The sequence below is a fragment of the Calidris pugnax genome, unplaced genomic scaffold, assembly GCF_001431845.1.
Source record: "Calidris pugnax isolate Ruff unplaced genomic scaffold, ASM143184v1 scaffold8, whole genome shotgun sequence".
Taxonomy (NCBI): Eukaryota; Metazoa; Chordata; class Aves; order Charadriiformes; family Scolopacidae; genus Calidris; species Calidris pugnax.
The window spans coordinates 18,770,072-18,789,710 of NW_015090830.1; the positions used below are offsets into that span (position 1 = coordinate 18,770,072).

Below are 19,639 nucleotides of genomic sequence, written 5' to 3' on the forward strand. Positions count from 1 at the left end.
AAGAGTGTAAGCACATTTTTTCATCGCTAACATGCCATGCAGTGCTCCAGTTCCCTGATAGCAACTGCATGGGAAAATTCCATCTTATCAATTTGTTAAAAAAAAAAAAAGCCTTTCTCATCGGGGAATAGGAGATGGGACTCGCATGCACAGACAGAGAACGTAGTGAGTGCTTTGTGAGTGCTCTGATAATTGGGAAACTCCAAACCCCAGTAACTAAGCAAAACAAACCAGGAACTCCTAAAAGACACCACCACCACTGAAAGGAAATCCATTTTTTTCTGTCAGCATAATGACCAGATCAACCTCATTTCCCTTGTGACTAGTTTGTTTGGGGTTTTTCTAGCTGATGACAAGAGCACACTGACGGAATGATGTCCCACACAGTTTCCTCCAAGTCATTTCCCTTTTCTTCAGCTCTGGAAGCAGCTTGGACTGGGGTGGTCAGACCTGGACCCATGTGCTTGTTTCTCCAGACGTAGAAATTCTGGCTTCCCCGAGGAGGAAGTTGCTGCAGCTGTACCTTCAGTGGCACATACTTATATGGTGAGCATATAGACATGCCATGAGGGAGAGAGCTTGGAGGATGCATCTGAATGGCACAGGCTTTGCCTACAGATGGTGCTTTACGTTCGTCATGGATTTTTTCCCTTATAAGGGATGGTCATATTTAAAGAGAGAGCATAACTGAGTCTCTCCCGCAGCCTGGTCTTGCTGGCCACTTGGGATTGAGGGTTTTTCCTCTTTTTCCCCTCCCACTGTGTTCCTCAGTTATTCTTCTGTGACCATCTAACACTGCAGGTTATTTATCAAATAGCCAGTAATGGCCAAACAGAGGCCCATTACAACCAGCATTTGCAACGTTTTGTGAGCAATAAATACGCTGCGGTTAGTAAATATGTTGTCACTGGGTAGCGTTACATGGAAACATGACCTTCAGTACTTGCCAGCATTTCAAAATGGATTTTAAAAATTAAAAAACTAACTTTCACCTGAAAGAGTTGAGGTGGCTTTTCTGAGCTCATTTTGGGTTTTCCTACACCTTTGTTTCAGGATTAGATCAAAGTTCAACTCTAAATTTGCATCAGGATCTAGAACTGAGACTTGGTGTGACACAGCAGACTGATGACTAGAAGTAGAAACGTGGAAGAAAACTTGAAACTCAAACTTTCTTCCAGTGTACAGTATGCATATGGATTTGTCCTTTCTTTAATGGCTTGCTTTGTCGGTAAGATAAATGTATTGCTGATGGAAGATGTATGATCTTTATTTTATATCAGAAAATGTAAGCACAGACAACAGCAATATGAAGTTCTACTGGTTGACCAAGATGCCTCTCTTGCAGCCTAGACTGTTGATAGCAGAAAAGCTACGCTGGTCCTCCACTGGTGTTTTTTGAACAGCAGTTAGGAAATAAATTCAGTAACCAAGGAGGCACTTTGGATCAACTCCCTTTTTTTTTTTTTTGCCTGTATGCTTTTCTGCAAAGTTTTGAATAGGGTACAGACCGCCCGTGAGCCACAGGCTGTGTGCATTTAATTGTGTGTCTGTGGTGCCTATAATTTCCAGATAATTCATCTTCCAACAACTTCTTTCCCCCAACCAGGAGGGGGGGTAGCCACTTCATGTTCTCTCACAAATACTCATTCAAACTGATGTTTGTGTCTTGAGAACCAACACTGGCAAAGCTGTGGTAAAAGCTGAAGAGGAAAAAAGTCTAAAAGAGAAAACTTGTCAATTTTTTATCCTTCTCTTTTTCCTCCTTTGCAACTAATTTCTTTCTAAAATCAGAGTCACATAAAAGCACCATTTAAGGTGCAAAAGCACAACTAACCTGCTCAAGAGTAGTATGCAAGTCTTTAACCATATGATAATCAAATATTTGTATTTTGTTTTCACTTACACAACAACATAAAAACAGCTGCTTAACTTAAACACTTCACTATCTTTTAATACAAACTCTTCCTCATAATGTTTTTATTCTCTTCCATCCCCTATCACTTTCTTATTCCTACTCCACCCACTTCCACTGTTTCTACATGCTTTTCAAGTTGTTCTGCCCCGATTTGGTTTATTTGTGCTGTACGCCATCCATAAAGTCATCTCTGGAACTTATAAGTACTTTCGCAAAGACAACAGTGGGAAGGCAGTTGCATATCGTATTATTTTTGGCTGGATCCTCCAGGAACAATGGCCATTGTTTGGCAGCGAACAACAAGGAGGCTGCTTTAGCCATGGAACGGTTTGGAGCCTGGGGGCTGTTCCTCAAAGGGTTGGGAGCCATTCGAAGGTATGTGTGATTCAAGGTCAAAACTATTTGGAAACAGCTGTTTTAAAAGAAAAAAAAAAAAAAAAAAAGAAAAAAGCTTTAGCCATGGAACGGTTTGGAGCCTGGGGGCTGTTCCTCAAAGGGTTGGGAGCCATTCGAAGGTATGTGTGATTCAAGGTCAAAACTATTTGGAAACAGCTGTTTTAAAAAAAAAAAAAAAAAAAAGAGGAAGAAAAAAAAAAAGGCACAACAATCCCAAATCTGAGATTATGGATAAAAATAATGTGCTCTATTAACTTTTGTTTCTTTCTTCTTGCACATGATTGTTACATGAGTGACTTTCTATGTATTCTTCCCGGTGATTTTTGACTTAATAACACAATGTTGGGTGGCTGGGAGGTGACACGGTGGGACCACTGAGGGGGTTTCCCCGACGTGGGGGTGAAATTAGTGCCTGTGCCCAAAAGCCTCCAGCTGGGCTTGAAGAGTAAAATGCCCAGTGCATCTGTAGCAAATTCCGGGGGGTGTGTGTGTGTGTGTTGTAGTGACATGTTAATTAGCACCGCTTATAATCTTATAATGTTGAAGAGACCCCCTTGTTGCAGCATTCCCGAGCGTCGTAATTAACCTTGAAATAACCCACAGCTGCAGCTTTTCCACAACTGCATATAACGCTGCAACGACCCCCAAAAAAGGGGTCTGGGGATGGGGGAGGCGGCTTTCGGGTCCCGTTGGCGCCGTTGGGGCGGGAGCGCAGCCGCGGGACTTTGCTCGGCAGCTTCCGCGCTTCTCCGCGGGGGCGCGGGCGGGCGGCGGGGCCGGGGCGTTCCACCAGGGGGCGCTGTGGCGCCTCGGGAGCCGTGGGGCCGCCCCGCCCCGCCCCCTGCGGGTCCCGTGTTCCCCCCCCAATTCTGGAAAGGACGCGAGTTAGAATAACCAAAACTGTCAGAATCTTCCTGATTTTTGATCCGTTTTTCTGTGTGAGGCGCCGGCGGCAGCGATACCCCCGCATTAAAGTTTGGGGGGGTTCTTGTCCCCTTTAAAGACACCCCACCAAGATTGTCCTCCTCCTCCTTCAGCCTCTAGAAAAGCCCCACAGAAAAAAACGCTTAAGCGTGGAGTGCTTCTTGCCTACAGGCTCCTCGTGGCCCGCGTTGGCACTGATTCTTGGGCCTGCTGGAACAGGGTGCACATCCCTGCCCTGTAACCCCAGCTCTGAGCCAACAGCTGAGACTGCTCCCATCATTTTGGGAGTTCCCACAATTTGTCTTCGAGGAAAGGTGATTCACCTGGAGAAGAACAGCCCAAGACCTTGGAAGCCTCTGGGTGAGAGCTCCAGCCACAGGTCTGGGAGATTGTGCTTGCCCACGCAGTTGCCCCTGGTGTGGGAAGGGTCTCTTCTAAGCTGGTAGGACAGGTGCCTGGGGACAGTCCCCTCTACCAGCAGCACAAGGTTTATAGCCCGGGGCCTGAACTCTCCACAGATGGACCCTCTCCTTGTCTCCTTGTGTTGTGCCACTGTGTCAGAGCCAGGGGATGCTGCTACCAGAGCGTTTGATCCCAGAAAAAATGGTGTTTTCAAACACAGGCAGAAGTGGCAGTATGTTGTAGCAGGCCATCTCTTAGTAGACTAAATGACAAAGATGCCCTTAACCTACCAGCTGGCGATGGCATCATCCCTAGGTGGTTCCGCGCCACAAACCTGAATAAGCATCTCAAAAAGGAAAGCAGGTGTGTGTTTGTGTATGTAGGTCTTGTTTCCTCTCCTTGAGGAACACAGTCCTCACTGACAGCAAAACCAGATTGTCCTACACACTGAGGGAAACTACCTTCTCAAAGGGAAAGGAGCTTGAAGGTTTGCTAAGCATTTTGAGAGTCTTTGGTAGAAGATGACACTGAAATATCAAGTATTATTGTTAAATTTTATAGCTCTGAACTATTATTGGGCCATATGCTAGAGATTTTACTCAAATAGGTTTTCAAACATGAATGTGTGGAAATCAAACTGAACATTTTGACATTAAAGACCTTAGGTATTTTGGCTTGCTTTTTGGAAACACTGAACTCCTTGCAAGGTAAGGCCTCCAGAGACTTTAAAAAGGCCAAAAAAAAAATCACTTTAGAAGCTTTCAATCCCTGATCATGAGGTCTGATCTGTTGTAATTGTATCTGGTTTTTACCTGCTGTTTTCTCCAAATAGCTAATTCAGTCACAAACAGTTCTTAGCTGTCAGCAGTAGCCTCAGCTCAAGAGCAGAATCTGCTATTGGGGTTATTCATATGAATCCACACAGCCAATGACCTTTGAGGTAAGCAGATAACCAGTAAAATTAAATAGTAACAAAAATTATTATGAACCCATATATGAATGCAATGATTTTTTTTCCCAATATTTACTGAATAACTTGCCTGGGAAATGGGTCTTAGTTTGGCTCTCATGGCTGATTCTAAGCCTCCTCTTACCAATACCCCTGGGACTCTCTGGTTAATTTTGTGGCACAAAATATTTAATTATGTGCTCTGCCAAGTGAATACAAGGTCTTAAATTGAATTTCAGCCTCCCTGGGCAACTATTTTAGACACTTTGGTAGAATGTAAATGCATATTTTCTGCATGCCGGATCCTGGCCCCTTATCCATCAAAGTAAATCTTCAGTAGTTCCACTGAAGGCTTGGAACAATCCTAAGTTATGTTATTGAGGTCAGATTGTGACCCTGAAGCTCTGGCAGAGACCCAAACCAAGAAATTTGTGTGGGAAATTGGGGAGGGAATAAATTAGCACTTGCCTGTGCTTTTTGAGAGAGTAAACTGTTACAAAGGTATCAGCGAAGATGAAAGCTCCGAGTCGTGGTGGATATTGCTTTCCAGCTGTTTCTGCTGGAAATAGCTCTGTATTTATGGGATTGGTCCTTATTTTCTGATGGTGCTCTATCAAATAACAACCGGTTTTACTTCCCCTGACTGTCCGTGTTCCCTCACTCCCTCCAAAAAAGAATAAAAAAATCACTTAATCTTGTGAAAAGAAAACGCAGGAGTAGGCTCTAGTTTGGGGGGGTTTTGCTCTGGTGAATTTAAACCTTCGTTTTTTCTCTCTGGCAAAAAAAAAAAGCGGCAGGTCTAAATAGTATTAGGTAATTGTGGTTGTCATACTGCACATTGTACAGTGGAAAAAATTAATTGCTGTTTTTTTGCCCGAGGGTTTAAGCAGCGGTCCCTCTGTCTGACTGGGAGCATGTCATTTGCCCTCCCGATTGAGCCCGTGTTCTGTGGAGCAGCATGAAAGGATTCCTGTACAGCTGCACCGGGTGAGTGGGCGGGCATCTCATTCAGTAATAACATCTAATTTATACGGCCATGAAAAATCTACAGCTATAAATAAACAGTTCTGACTGACTTTGCATACGTACTCAAAATAAAATATGAGAGGAGAGAAACAGACTGGAAAGAGAAATCTAGTGTAAAAGTGGCAAAGGCCAGGCCCTTACTCAGAGTCCCTCAGTAAGGCCTTTTTGAAATCACAGGGAAAATGTTGGTTTGTGAGCAAGGATGCAGGCTTTTTTCCTTACAGGGATCCTTACCTGCACATCAGAGGATGGAGGAAAGCAACCCCAAGGTGCCCACAGTTGTGTTTTGGGGACAGACACTCCTGGTTGCTTTCCCAAAGAGCGTGACTGGGATCCAGCCTCTCCATGCAGGACGTAGCAGAGAACAGTGCTGCTTCTCAGCCCTTCTGAAAGAAAGAAACAACCTCCCTCCTGATGTTCCCCAAACCCCCGTAGTCCAGCAGCGCAGGCAGCGTGCCAGATGCCAAAGGTAATCCTGCTCCCAAAGCAGGAGCTGGGGATGGGATCTGCTGTTCAGCTCCTCTGGCTGGACGTGGGAACAACTGCCCCTTCCCTGTCAGGGCCCAGGCTTTGTTTTGAGTTCCACATTTAAACTGTTTGCGCTGGACTATCAGTACAAAATAATTAAAAAAAAAGAGAGAGAGAGAAATACCCCAAAAATCTGCACAGGTCGTCTCCTGAACTTTCTCCTCTTCCCTAATTCCCTTCATGGCTTTTTCTCTGCCTGTCTCTCTGAAATATTTCCCTTGATGAGCACCTTTCAGCTGAATTCTTTCCACGTTCTCCTTTAGCATCAACAGAAAAGGAGGGAGAGGTGTGTATATATCATTGCTTACATTCCACTTGCAAAGTTAGCTGGAGTGAGTTATCCAGATAAGCTGGGAATTATTGAATGCACGCACATTTTTCATTGAGTTAACTTAGTTTACAGCCTAGCCCTAGTGCGTTAACTTCCCAGACTAGAATTTTATCAGGTGCTTAACATGTGAGAAGAACAGTCTTATGTATACACAGTATTATTATTATTTTTTTTTTTATTGCTCACAGGCGGCTTACAATGTGTTTCGTTTTCACTAAGCTCCAGCAGCATTCGAAAGATGAAAATAACACCCGGGTGAACTGCGCGCACGGTAGCTGTAAGCCAGGGCTTTTGGCAACGGAGATGGAGTTAGATCTTCCTTTAAGTACTGCAGCTAGTTTCAAATCCTCATTTGAATGCAAGGCTAATAACACGAGATATTTCTTTTTTTCATGTTGACCATTAAGGAACACTTGCTCTACTGTCGGGTTTGCCTGTTTATTGGAGTTTGCAGTGTTTTAGATGTTAACGAGATGTTGAGGCTAATAACAGAAATCAACTATATTGAGCAAGATTAGTAAACATGTGAATGGAGTGTAATTATATGGCAGGCAGCTTTATGTTAAACAGTGCTTTAAATTAACATGCTTTCTGTCAAAGCAATCATACAGTCAGTATAATTAGGTTACTTTTGCTGCAAGATTAACTGAAACCAAGAAAAAGGAAGAAAGTGTTGTGTTCAGATTTCCTGTTGAAATGGAGGAGAGATATTATGCATATTAATATTCCAGAATGTTTCTCGTTAGAAGAACTTGGCTTCACGGTGAACTTTCTGAGCAGACATTCCTAATTACAGTCCTTGTTAGCCCAATTTGTTATCTAGCTAGCTTGGAAGTCATAGCACTGTTAAAATTATCCCTCCTCTTAATTTTTTCCAGACTTGATGAAGGGCGATCCAAACAAGAGTTGGCTTGCATTCACAGGTCTTTTACAGAGTGGTGCCAAGCTCATGAGGGAGTTCATTTACCAGTGACGAGTTTTAACCATGGACACATCCTCACGTACATTGTGCAAGAGATGAGAAATCTGTGTAAACAGATGAACACAATTTTCTTATTCATAGCAGTTGCAGAGTTATCATGTAAGAGGCAAACATTTCATATTTTCCACCAGTTTTCCATATGTCTGATGACATAATGGCTTCACCAGAAGCTGCAATGCATTGGAGAAAGGATTTATCACAGCTGCATTTATTTTCCTCTACTTCATGGCTTCAGCATTCATGGAGAAATTGGTTGGCTTGAAGAGGAGGATTCATTTGCCTTTCCGCCTGTAGTCCAGTATTACTATTGAATCTCCTGTTTGGAGGAAGAGGAGAAGAGATTATTGGGGGAAGAAAAAAAATAAAAGGCACAATAGAGAAGTCCTCTGAGATCAAGCACGCTTTTGGGAGGAGGATGTGAACCTGACTGCAGCCTTCCGACATCTCTGGGGAACCGAACCCATCTGGGAGTAGGAGTAAGCTATGAGTGCACAGCTTGGAATAGCTGCTAGTGCTGAAGTGCTGGAGAAGTCACATGAGCCTTGGGATGTCCCTAGCAAAGAAGGGATTAATCCTCTACTGAGGAGTGATTTTGGCTGCTCATGGCCTGGACAGGTGTACTCTTTGCCAGATAAAAAACTGGCTGGATGGCTGAGCCCAAAGAGTAATTGTGAATGGAGTTAAATTCAGTTGGTGGTCGGTCACAAGTGGTGTTCCCCAGGGCTTGGTATTTGGGCCACTTCTGTTTAATATCTTTATCAATGATCTGGATGAGGGGGTTGAGTGCACCCTCAGTAAGTTTGCAGATGGCAACAAGTTGGGCAGGAATGTTGATCTACCTGAGGGTAGGAACACTCTGCAGAGGTATCTGGACAGGCTGGATCGATGGGCCGAGGCCAGTGGTGTGAGGTTCAATAAGGCCAAATGTCAGGTCCTGCACTTGGGTCACAACAACTCCATGCAGCGCTACAGGCCTGGGGAAGAGTGGTGGAGAACTGCCCAGCAGAAAAGGACCTGGGGGTGTTGGTCGATAGCCAGCTGAATATGAGCTAGCAGTGTGCCCAGGTGGCCAAGAAGGCCAATAACATCCTGGCCTGTATCAGAAATAGCATGGCCAGCAGGAGTTGGGAAGTGATCGTCCTTCTGTACTTGGCACTGATGAGGCTGCATGTCAAGTACTATGTTCACTTTTGGGCCCCTCACTACAAGAAACACATTGAGGTGCTGAAGCTGCTCTTCCAAAGAAGAGCAATGAAGCTGATGAAGGGCCTGGAGAACAAGTTTTATGCGGAGTGGCTGAGGGAGCTGGGGTTGTTCCGTCTGGAGAAAAGGGGGCTGAGGAGGAAACAGCATGACTCTCTGCAACTACCTGAAAGGAGGTTGTGGTGAGGTGGGGATTGGTCTCATCTCCCAAGTAACAGGCAATAGGACAAGAGGAAGTGGCCTCAAGTTGTGTCAGGGGAGCTTCAGATATGTTATTAGGGGAAGTTTCTTCACTGAAAGGGTTGTCGAGCATTGGAACAGGCTGCCCAGGGAAGTGGTACAGTCACCATCCCTGGAGGTATTTAAAAGATGTGTAGGTGTGGTGCTTAGAGACACAGTTTAGTGGTGGGCTTGGCAGTGTTAGGTTAATGATTTGACTTGATAATCTTAAAGGTCTTTTCCAACCTAAAAGATTCCAACCTAAAACCTGGTTGGAGTCAATGATCCCAAGGGTCTCTTCCAACCTATCCAACCTAGACTATTCTATGATTCTATGACTCTATGAAATCTACGATGGGGCGCATCCCTTGAAAACAATGGTGCTTTGCTAGTGGGGAAAATGTATCTGCCACCAAACAAGCCTAGCTTGGTGCGAGAGCGTGTAAAAAGCTTTAAGATAAAACTAATCTGAAAATGGTAGCAGATGATTCATCCTGCAGATAAGATATCTGGAGCGTTCTCATGTGTCTGCCCAGGATGGTAGAGGACCTACCAAAGACCCCTAGCTTTCTGAAGCACTAGGTAGAGATCAGATGTGCCACCTTGAGGCACCACGTGTGGCAACAATCATATATATTTGGGTTCTCTTATCTTAAGCACTGTTTCAGCCTCTCTTCTTCCCTGTTGATGGTTATTTACTCACAGAAAACCCTCTTTTAAAGGTGCTTTCCCTGTCCATACACCTCAGAGGCTCCGAAACACTAATTGCTGCATTTTATTTATCTCTAGCCTGCACAGCATTTGGCAATTGACCTGATATGGAACAAAATCCTGGCATTTCTCCCTTCCCAAATGATCCTGTAATTATTTTGTACTGACCAAATAGATATTTTGAAGACGAGGGAGAAAAAAAACACATGAACAAACCTCAGCCTGGCCTGTTAGGCCAGGGACAGCATATTAACAAGCACCTGTTAGTGTCTGGCCTCCAGTGATGAAATCGTAAGCCCTGGGTTGCCAGAGCTTCCGATGGGATCTCCCTCCAGTGGATCATCAGATAAACTTGTCAGCAAGAGTAGGGCATGTGACAGATGGTGCAGGTTTCCTTTAAATAGCTCGACTCCTCTACCCGAGGGGTAAACTGCAGCTTGGGGGAGTGACAAATATGAAGGATATAAATATGCCATCACAGGTTTGTGGCATAACTAGGATGAATGGATGAGACAAAAGTAAACATTCGTATTTAGTTTGCAAACTCTGGGCTGTAAATCCTCTTAAATTTGAGTTCCATTTGTCACTGGCAACATAGTGAAATCCTAGATATAAACATTGTTTGTTCACTAAAAGGAATAGATACACCCTGGACTTTTTGTTTTTAAAGGCATGATAGAACAAATGAAGATATCTTCTGGAAAGGAGGCTCAGTTTATAAAAGTCTCTCCTGGACACTGTAATAATGAAGGGTGGAACCTGTGTCTGGGTTGATAACTCCCTGCAGAACGTGAGCATTTTAACATTCATACTAAAACTGCTGTTCACAAGTCTGTACCAGTACAATAGTAGAACGACTTCGTATCCCACGCAGTTGTCCTTTGCATCCCTTTATTTGCCACTCAGGTTTCTGCAGTCTTAACAGCTGCTCAGAAGAATGAGAACATCAAGAATTCTATCATATTATAGTATTGCTTTGTAGTTCCCAGATTCACGCGCTGTCACATAGGCTGAGTTTCCCAATAGCTGACTACAGGGTATTAAGGAAGCTTGGGTTCACAAACACGTAAATACAAAAATAAAATCCAGGGAAACCGGTAAGTTCCTAACACGTTATATGTTTCTGAAAATGCATTTAATGCAAAAGTAATCCAAAAAGAAAAGGAAAAATATATTAAAGAGAAGATTGCCATCTAACTTTACCACAGCCTTAGGTGAAGCCCTTTCAACAAGATATTCAAGAGCTCCCAGAAGATCTGGAGGAGCACATCCATCCCTGGCCTGGGCATGGGGAAATCACTCCACCATAAGTTTCCTCTTTTTCCTGAGAGCAACTTCTATTATTCTTGTTTTACTGCCTAACCTTTGCTTCAGAGTATCTTTAATTCTGGCTTTTCTCCCTGCCCGGTGTTCCTCAGCCAGCTGTTGGCCAAAGCTTTCCCTTCTGAAGGACAGTGAGCGTCCAGGTGGGGAGCCTGTTGGAGCTGCTGCCTTCTCCGACAGCCAGACTCCCTTTCTACCCTGTTTCTATCCCAAAGGAGAGTTTCACTATCTGGGGGTGAGCATTTCTGTGGACTTGGCAAAGACCTCGTGGCTGTAAAATCTCGCAAGTGGTTTTTCCCAGCAGGCTTGTCCCTCAGCAGGCATTTAAATCACTGGTGGAGCTTGTAGCTGTTGCTAGCTATAGCTCCCGTCCACCTGCATTTCAAAGTATTGAAATGAAGAAACTGATGAATGTTTGGGCTTTTTTTCAGGTGTGTTAGATGGGAGATAAATGAATCTGCTCCATCTTCAAATGCTGGTGCCAGAGAAAAGACCTCACCTGAAATGCTGCTCTGTCTGATGTGGAGAATTTTGATCTAAATTTCTCCTGCGGATCTGGTTGTCTCACCAGGAGCAAAACCTGAGGGAAAACTGCCCTGCTTTGTTTTTGAGGGTTCTAGTTTGACTGGTGAAAGTAACATGTTTTCTACCCATGGGGAACAGAAGAAGCTATCACACGGTTCATCTTTGGTACTCGGACCCTCCAGCCAAATTCTTGGCTGAGGTAAATTTTTATGGCAGTAAAAGAATCAGCCCATTGTTTCCAGTTATCCTCTTTGGAGTTTCTGTATTGCTCAACATTGTCTTGTACGCTAGAAACTCTGGGATTTAAAACCAAAAAAAAAAAAAAAAAAAAGTCATTACTGGTACTATTTTCTGTGCCTCTCAGGCTGTGCAGCTGGGTTGCCTTAGTTACCACCAATCCAACTGTGCAAGGGGAGGGAGAGGCACACGAGAGATAATACATTTTTAAAACCTCCAATACTGTATGAAACAGTTTGTCTATAAATAATAAAACAAATTTAGGGTCTGGCATCTCTTGGTTGTTCTGAAAAGGAAAAACAAGGTTATATTATTCGACAGCCTGGCTTTTCCAGCTCTCAGAAATGATACCGCATCTGTTTGGTCAAGCACAGGATGTAGCTTTAAAAATTACTTGCTCAGAGCTGAAAGCTGCCATCCGTGGTCTCTGGAATATCTTGGAGCTAAACACACCTTTAAGAGTGAAAAAGAGTAAATATTTACACAGCTGGTTTTAGAAAAAGTGATATCGGCCTGAAGCTATAAAAGACCATGGCAGAGAGCCCATATGAAGCACGGTATGCTGTGGGACAAGCTTCATTTGCAGCCTACGGTCCGCCGCAGGATGTAAGTCCAGAAGGAAACCAGGCTTACCACTCATGGGGAGCTATTCGGTAATCACTACTTGCACCTTCAAATAAACACAACTTATCTGGGCACACACTCGGCTAGCTTTGTTCCTTCAGGTGGGAAGGAAAGAAACAGCAGCAGCTGCCCTGGAGCTTTTCTCTTTGGGCCAAATCCTGGTTGTAGCAGCCTTGACAGATGCCACCAGCATCAGGTCTGATGGCTTGGTGGCTACAGGTGTTATTGAAGAAAGTGTTTCCAGATGTTCCTGTAGGAAGCTATGGCATTACGCTGTAGCTCAAGCTGTGGCTTTTGGGGGACAAAGCAAGCAGCAAAAGGGAGGGGAGAAGTGCCTTTCCATGTATCCTTTCTGTTTGGGGAGTGAGGAGGTGGGCAAGGTGGAAAGTATGGAAAGATGAAGAGGTTTGTCCTCTACCACCACAGATTGTTTTGCTTTGCATGTGTCTGATTTTTTTTTTCTGCAGGGTTAATTTAACTGCATCATCTCCCTTATGGTGATGTGAAGGTGAGATGGGAAAGGAGAGGATAAAAAAAAAGCACGTGGAGCCATTTTTGCCACGAGAAGAAAGGTATGTTGGAATCGCGTCTTCATTCGGGCTGCAGCTGTTTTTACTCTGGTGATGCTGAGCCAAAGATTTGTCTCAGTCAGGAACATATTGAGACTCTGGCACACTGTAATTTGGAATAGCTTCCCTCTGGCTGTGTTGCAAATGCTTATTGGGACCTTGTTATCAATAGCAGCATAAGAAAGTCCTGCACTTCTCTTGGGTGGGCACAGCTGGGAAGTGGATGGGGAGAATTATCCAAGTTGAAAACAGCCCCTGCTCGCAAGTAACAGGCGTGTGTTGTGGAGTAGGATGGCATGAGGGGCAGTGGACAGGAGCTTATCGAGAAGCTATTGCTGCCCAAGCCCCTATATTATCAAACAGCTGCCTCAGATAGCGCAGAGTTGCCAGCTATTGGGAAAAAGAAGCTGGCAGCTTCTTTTATCCATGTACAACAAATCCAGGGAACGCTGACAGTCCTGGAGGTGAAGAGCTGAGGATGCACATGAAATAAGAAGGGTTTGCACGAACATGGGAAACTGTAACTTGGGGGGAGCGTCCTGCACGCAGATAAAACACCGTGTAATAGTTAAAGGTGTGATTTTGTGGCTCCTTTAAAAAAATGTGGAGTATGCATGGAGAGGCAGACCCACCACACACACAAGAGACCTCCATGGATTCCCAGAGCACATCAGACATTAATGGAGGATATTGCGTATGCCTGTATCCCATGTTTATGTATATTCTCTGAGGTTGCATTTGTACTATCGCAACTGGGGGTGCTTTTCAGCTATTCTGTCTGCACAGAAAAGAAAGTTGGATTCTTGTCCCAGTTTCTATAGAAATCTCTTAAATTAACATCTCTTTCTTAAGTGAATACATTCAGTCGTTACATTCAAAATGCACGTAATTTTTACACTTAATTTGATCTCTGCTTGACATGACCTCTTGTCCAATCAATTAATGCCTTGGAATTCAAATTATTTTAATTGTGATTATCTCTAACTTACTCATCAGGTATACTCTAGGCTTGATATTACTAATAGGTACTCAGTGATGAAAAAATCTTATACCTAGATTTATCAGATATCAGATCTCATTTAAAGACCTACACCGTCTTGTGGGGATGATACGGTCTTTGATTAGTAATAGTTGCTATTTCTGTGATGCCTCTTAAACCAGAGCTAGTGTAGAAAGGCTGCGGATCTGTTTTCATTTACCAGCAATCCTCATCTCGTATCGTGTTTATGCAAGAGCAGAATTCAGCCAAAATTTCCAAACATGGACATGTAGAGCAAGCATCTTATTTGCAAAGGTATCAAGCGGTGAAGTTGGTTATTCAGCACATTTGAAAGTCAATCTGCTGCTTTTAGGTAGCTGAGCACGGATGGTGAGAGACTAGCTACAGACACTCTACTTTGGCTTGACAGGCATGTGAGACTTCACAAAATGGATCAGGCATCAAATGTTCCCTGAGAACAGAGGGAGGTTGTCTTATTTATTTTCAGAGGTGTTTTTCCAGGGTTTTCTCTTTCATCGGAAAGCTAGTTTAAGAAATTGCAAATGTTCACACATTTGTCCTAAATAAAATACACACGTTTTCCTGACAGGAACACTTTCATCCTCAAAAACTTAATCTTGAATGAAAAAGGAGAGAGGAAACCAGACGGGATAGTAATGATAATAATAATATCATCCCATGCCAACTCCCCAAAGCTGCTGCATCACTTTTTTCTTTCTTCCACCTGTTGAATGCATCCAAGGAAGTTGCCTTTCACTTTCTTTAAATCACTGCTGATTATACCACTGCTGAAGCAGAAGGGGAGAGGTTCTCATCAGTTTGTAAAACTATCTGAAAAGCTGTTTTACTCATGAAGCTGCTACGGTGCTTTCACTTGGACATGCTAATGCCTTCCTATAAATTGTCAGTAAACAGTGCCGTTCCCTAGTCTGACAAACACCGCGTGATGCAGGTGTAAGAGTTTTATCCAGAGAGATTTAGCTTCTCTGGAACCTTGTTGGAGAAGGAATTCAAAATCTGGTGATTATGCTGGTATGAGGTGCTTCTTGAGTCACATTAGAGAAACCTGGCCCAGCCTTTTATCTGGTAGGGTTGGGATTCTTGCTCCGATTTGTTTTCTGTTTGTTAGTAACTGGTTAGGATCTGGTGAGCTCTATCAGACACCCAAATGTCACCTCCCAGTGTACAAGGGCCCCCTTCCTCTCCCCACCCGCCTAGGCAATCACAGGAATTCATTTTAGATCATTATTTTTTTCATATGGAAGTGAAAAACGAAACTTAGACTTACCCCATATCATACGGTTGAGGAACTCCCCGAAGTTGTAGAAAGAGATGATGACGACAAGGCTACCGGCGAAAAAGGCTGCTAGCCCAGCTGGGCTGAACGAAGCAAAGAGAGGATATACCCACTCTCCTGTTACAGAATAAATCCACAGGACCCTAAACAAGGAGAGAAATGACCTTTGGTTAGAACCATTTAGTTAGAAGAACCACTTCATGATTTCTAAATCCTGAAGGGCCAAGTTATCAAAACAATCTTGATACAGAGAAAATTAGCTCAGCTGTCAATACATCTCCTCGACATTTGGGCTATTTGATGTGAAGCACACTTGAGCCACTGCTAGACGAGCTGGGTTTCAGTGCAGGTTGAAATGAACACGATGTTCTGCTGTCACCCTGGTGGCATTGGCTATTAATGCATTAAAATGCTCAGAAACAGGGATGTGCACTTGGCTATACTCAGTGAAACTTATTCAAATAAGCTCTTACATATGTGTTTGCTCTTAGTTACAACAGCTTTCCAGCCCCTATCCAGATCTTAAGGGTCTGTGGGGACAGAAAGTGCTGTTTCCCACTGTCCTTATCCTGCCACTGTTGACTACTATTTGGGGAGTGGAACGAAGTTTGCAGGAGGCAAGAGGGCAAGGGGAATTCTCCAGCACCTTTTCTCTTGGTCTAAGAGGAGAGGAGGAGCAGGTAGGCAGGAAACAGATGTAGCTGCTTTGCTCCTTTGTGCCAGAACAATTTGCAAAGCACTGTTTGGAAAAGGGAAAGAAGGAAAAGGGAGGATGAATAAAGTCCTGCTTTATAGGGCTGCTTCTACTTAGCCTGTCAGTTCACTGATACTGTTTTAATTACTTATGGCTCATAAGAGTGGCTGGTAGCAAATGATTGCACTTCAGACTCAGCCCATGGACGCCGGGGAAGGATTGTGACATTTAAAGGAGAGGCTTTTAGGAAGGACTCTGTTGCTTGTGAAGCACAAGGAGCCTAAATGGGGCTATTAAATCACCAAGTTGCAGCACCCACAGTAAAATGCAAACCTGTGTTAAGATTTCATTGCACAGGCTAAAAATTTTTTCTGTTAGTTGAAAGCTGTTTTCTGTGGTTGCAGGGAACCAAGATAAGGAGGGAAAAAGCAAGCAGACAGGAGGTCCCTTGCTGCCTCAGGAGGAAAGAAAGCAACATTTATCCAGTTATTGGGACAGGGGAGACAAGTGCTCTAAGGGACCACCTTCCACTCAGGACCACAGTGGCAGCATGAAACACCAATTCAAAGAAGATACTGGGGTGCTCAAATGTGTTGATCCTCATCTTTTGATGAGGATTCAGGATGAGCCGTGCCTCCTGTGGAATGAAATTGCTCAGCCCATAGGGGCTTTAGGGGAAAGCATGGCACATGTGACTGCAAAAGTTGCCTGGAGAGCTGTCTGGTCTCGAAGACACTAAAAATCAAATGCTGTCAGAAGACAAGCAAAACAAAGCTGGTGCTAAGCAGGTGGGTGAACCAGAACATAGAAAAGGAATTTAGAAAGCTGTGGTCGTAATCCTATTAGGCTCTGGACTGGATTAGGACAAATGGCTCCTAACTTGGTTATGTAGTGTAGCAGTGAAGTCCATTGCTTCTACAGCCACTCTGATGGGTTTCAAGTCACAAGAGCGTCTCATCTGTGCAGTTTATTTTCTATTCCAGATTTTCATTTGGTGGGCTGGAGGTAGTCTGTAGCTGGGAGTGATAACTGGTGGGTAGGAATGGGAAGGATGGATTCCCTCATAATCCCAGTGAATTCTCAGAAATCTTTGCACGAGGACACCACCTCCCTACTGACTGGTTGTTTGGTATCTGTCACCCTAGGTCCCAGGTGTTTCCTGAGCTGTGGAAAGTGATATTGCAGCTTGCCCTGAAACTGTATGGGCCTGTTCCTGAGCTGAGTCTCAACATAAGGCATACTTGGGGGGATCTGAAGTGTTGGCAGTTGCCCATAGTTAGATGGAATGGGCAGTGCCTCTAGACCTCTAGACCCCGACGCTGCAGCTGGGATGCAATGAGCAGGAGTGGATGCAAATGCAGCTCCAGGGACACATGCGGGAGGTGGGTAGATGGCTATGGGCTGAAGAGAGGGCGGTGAGATATAGCTTATTCTCTCAGGATCACCCTCCAACTGTAGCACATTGCTGGAAATGTGGGCGGTGTCCACCAGTGGAGTGGGAGGTGGTAGTGGGGCAGATGCCTCCTTGCTACCCATCAGTTTGCACCTGGCTCGGAGTATCATTTTCTGTCTCAGGTTTCTGAACCCAGCCATGTGTCCCTGTCAAATACCAAATGGAGTTTTACTCCTCCTCTGCTCCCGTGACCCCCAGACCTTTGAGATTTGGTGTTTTTGCAGTGAGCAAGACAGCAAGCAGAGGTAAATTTGGTGGTACTCATAGAAACAAAAACTTCAGCCCAGCATAAATAACTCAAAGTACCCAGAGTTTATGGCAATTTAATTGCTTTTCTGTAAGAGGCCTTAAGAGAGCAGGAGATGCTATGTATGCTCTTGGGACCTGTATTGTGTTTGAAGAAACCTGCTCTGCCTACGTCTGGAAAGAGTTTTCATGGATCTCAGCTGAAGTTTAAATGACTTCTCCACAGAGCAGACTGCTGTCTCCCATGTGCCTGGGAGGGAATTTAAATCTAAGTACCGCATTTGGCCTTATTTCACAAAGTAGATGACTTGAAGAAAATGTTTTAAAGTGTGTAATTCTTACCAACTGATATACAGAAAAGCAACAAATCCTAATAGGGTCACTCCTCTCTTCTTTGCCGGGTAGCGATGTGGTGTGGCAAGGATTTCCAGGACAGCAAATGGTAATACAGCTGTGTGCTGAGGAGAAAAGAAAGCCCGTCACTGACTGGTCGCAGTGCCTCATCTTTGGTCATTGCTGACTGTGAAGCTGAAGAGCCTGCCCATGAGCAAAACATTATATGACAATATTGAGTGTAGTTGTATAGAAATGTACATATTTCATTTTTTTTTATAGTGAAGAAGTACCCCTGCAGTAACGAGAGTGGAAATTTTCTTGTTAGTGTGCTGTAAAAAGTACTGTAATTAGGTCTGGTTGTAGAATGAGCTCTGTTACTTTATAATAGGTGAGCTTTTTTTCTGCCATTTTATAATGCAATACATTTCTTTGGTAATTGCCATTAGAGTACAAAAGATACTGATGTCTATTGATATGTGCGCTTGAGGGTGTTAAAGGTCTCCTCCTTGAAGTCGTTAAGCAATTGCTAAATTGCCTTCATGTTCTCTTCAATTCATTATTGCATTTTATATATTGTCATTTATTATTTACTCCAGTGCAAATGCAATGTGTTTTGCTTCTCTTTGTCAAGTGAAAACGTGGTGGTAAACATACAGAGGACTTAAGTTAGCTGTGATTCAAGATGATGAAGGAACTTCAAACAAGCTTAACCAAGAGTTAGTAAAAAGTAAGCTTGCTGGAGAAGCTTTTTTTTCCTTGTATCTCTCTTTTATTATTTTTTTTTAGTCAAAGAGTTTGAATTATATTAAGCAGCTTCAGTTTCAAGGGCTTTTATGTTGGTAACTGTCTGAGCATGAAGGATTCTCAGCACAGGGCAGACAGCTTGGTGGCACTGAGTGATGGTGGGGATCTGCCTCCTAGAGGGACGGTCCACACTTGCGCACCCACAGGGAAGTTGGGACCACAGCAGAAGTCTTTCTGGGCTTGGATGTTAAATGTACAGCGTGGGGCTCTTGGGATGCTAACACCTCAACTTGTTGGCTGATTTGTGGCAACTTTGGGAAATAATTTGTTGGGGTGAAATTTCCCCACTAAAAATCTTGTAATATTCCCTGTGCAAGGAAACAATTTAAGTTGCATACCTATGACAGAAGGCCTAAACAAGGCTGGGGAACAACACAGCAAAAGCAGTCAATGAGGTGCAATGGGAGAAAAAAACTGTAGGCGACTAGTTCTTTAAATTCCTATTAAGCAAACAGTTTCATGAGTAGATGGGGGAGGAAGTGGGGAAGGGCAGCAGAGAAAGATAGACTTTTAAACAGAAAAAAACCACCAAACTAATGAATTTTTTGTTTTCTGCTAAAGGCACAACCTGCTGGGTGTGCGGTACGAAGTTTCCTCTTGTCCCAGGGAAGTGGTTTTAGTACATACCTTCAATGTACATATTTGTCAGAAGCTGTGCTGAGCATCTGATACGGTAGTATGGGGTGAAAGTTTTATTGCCGTACGTTTATACTATTAAGTTGCCACAAATGCACATTAAATTCTTTAAATGCACATCGAGATACATACAGCGTGCATGAAAACGTTCGTTACCTGTTTGTTTAAGAGGCAGACATCCCTTTTTTTCTGGCGCTGCCAAGTGAGAGCTCACTGGAAGCTCTGTGTCTTCCCTCAGGCCCCCCAGCACACCCCCGGGAGCTGCTGTTCATACCTGGCTGTCCTACTACCAAAATAACCCTTCCATCT

The 19,639-nt window shown here is 43.9% G+C and overlaps 1 protein-coding gene and 1 long non-coding RNA gene across 3 annotated transcripts in view; one reads left to right on the forward strand and one right to left on the reverse strand.

The window, feature by feature from the left end:
• Nucleotides 1–3,216: 3,216 nt before the first annotated feature.
• Nucleotides 3,217–19,639, forward strand: part of LOC106887295 — a 28,017-nt gene continuing 11,594 nt past the window's right edge. For both annotated transcript variants that reach the window (XR_001411848.1, XR_001411847.1), the window contains exons 1-3: nucleotides 3,217–5,573; nucleotides 11,341–11,633; nucleotides 12,763–12,867. This is a non-coding gene — a long non-coding RNA (uncharacterized LOC106887295). The remainder of the gene's footprint in view (nucleotides 5,574–11,340; nucleotides 11,634–12,762; nucleotides 12,868–19,639) is intronic.
• Nucleotides 6,669–19,639, reverse strand: part of ADTRP (androgen-dependent TFPI-regulating protein) — a 31,649-nt gene continuing 18,678 nt past the window's right edge. The window contains exons 4-6 of the mRNA XM_014940759.1: nucleotides 17,897–18,012; nucleotides 15,153–15,304; nucleotides 6,669–7,769 (exon numbers count right to left, since the gene is read on the reverse strand). Coding sequence (XP_014796245.1) covers nucleotides 7,726–7,769; nucleotides 15,153–15,304; nucleotides 17,897–18,012 — 312 coding nt within the window. The 3' untranslated portion in view covers nucleotides 6,669–7,725. The remainder of the gene's footprint in view (nucleotides 7,770–15,152; nucleotides 15,305–17,896; nucleotides 18,013–19,639) is intronic.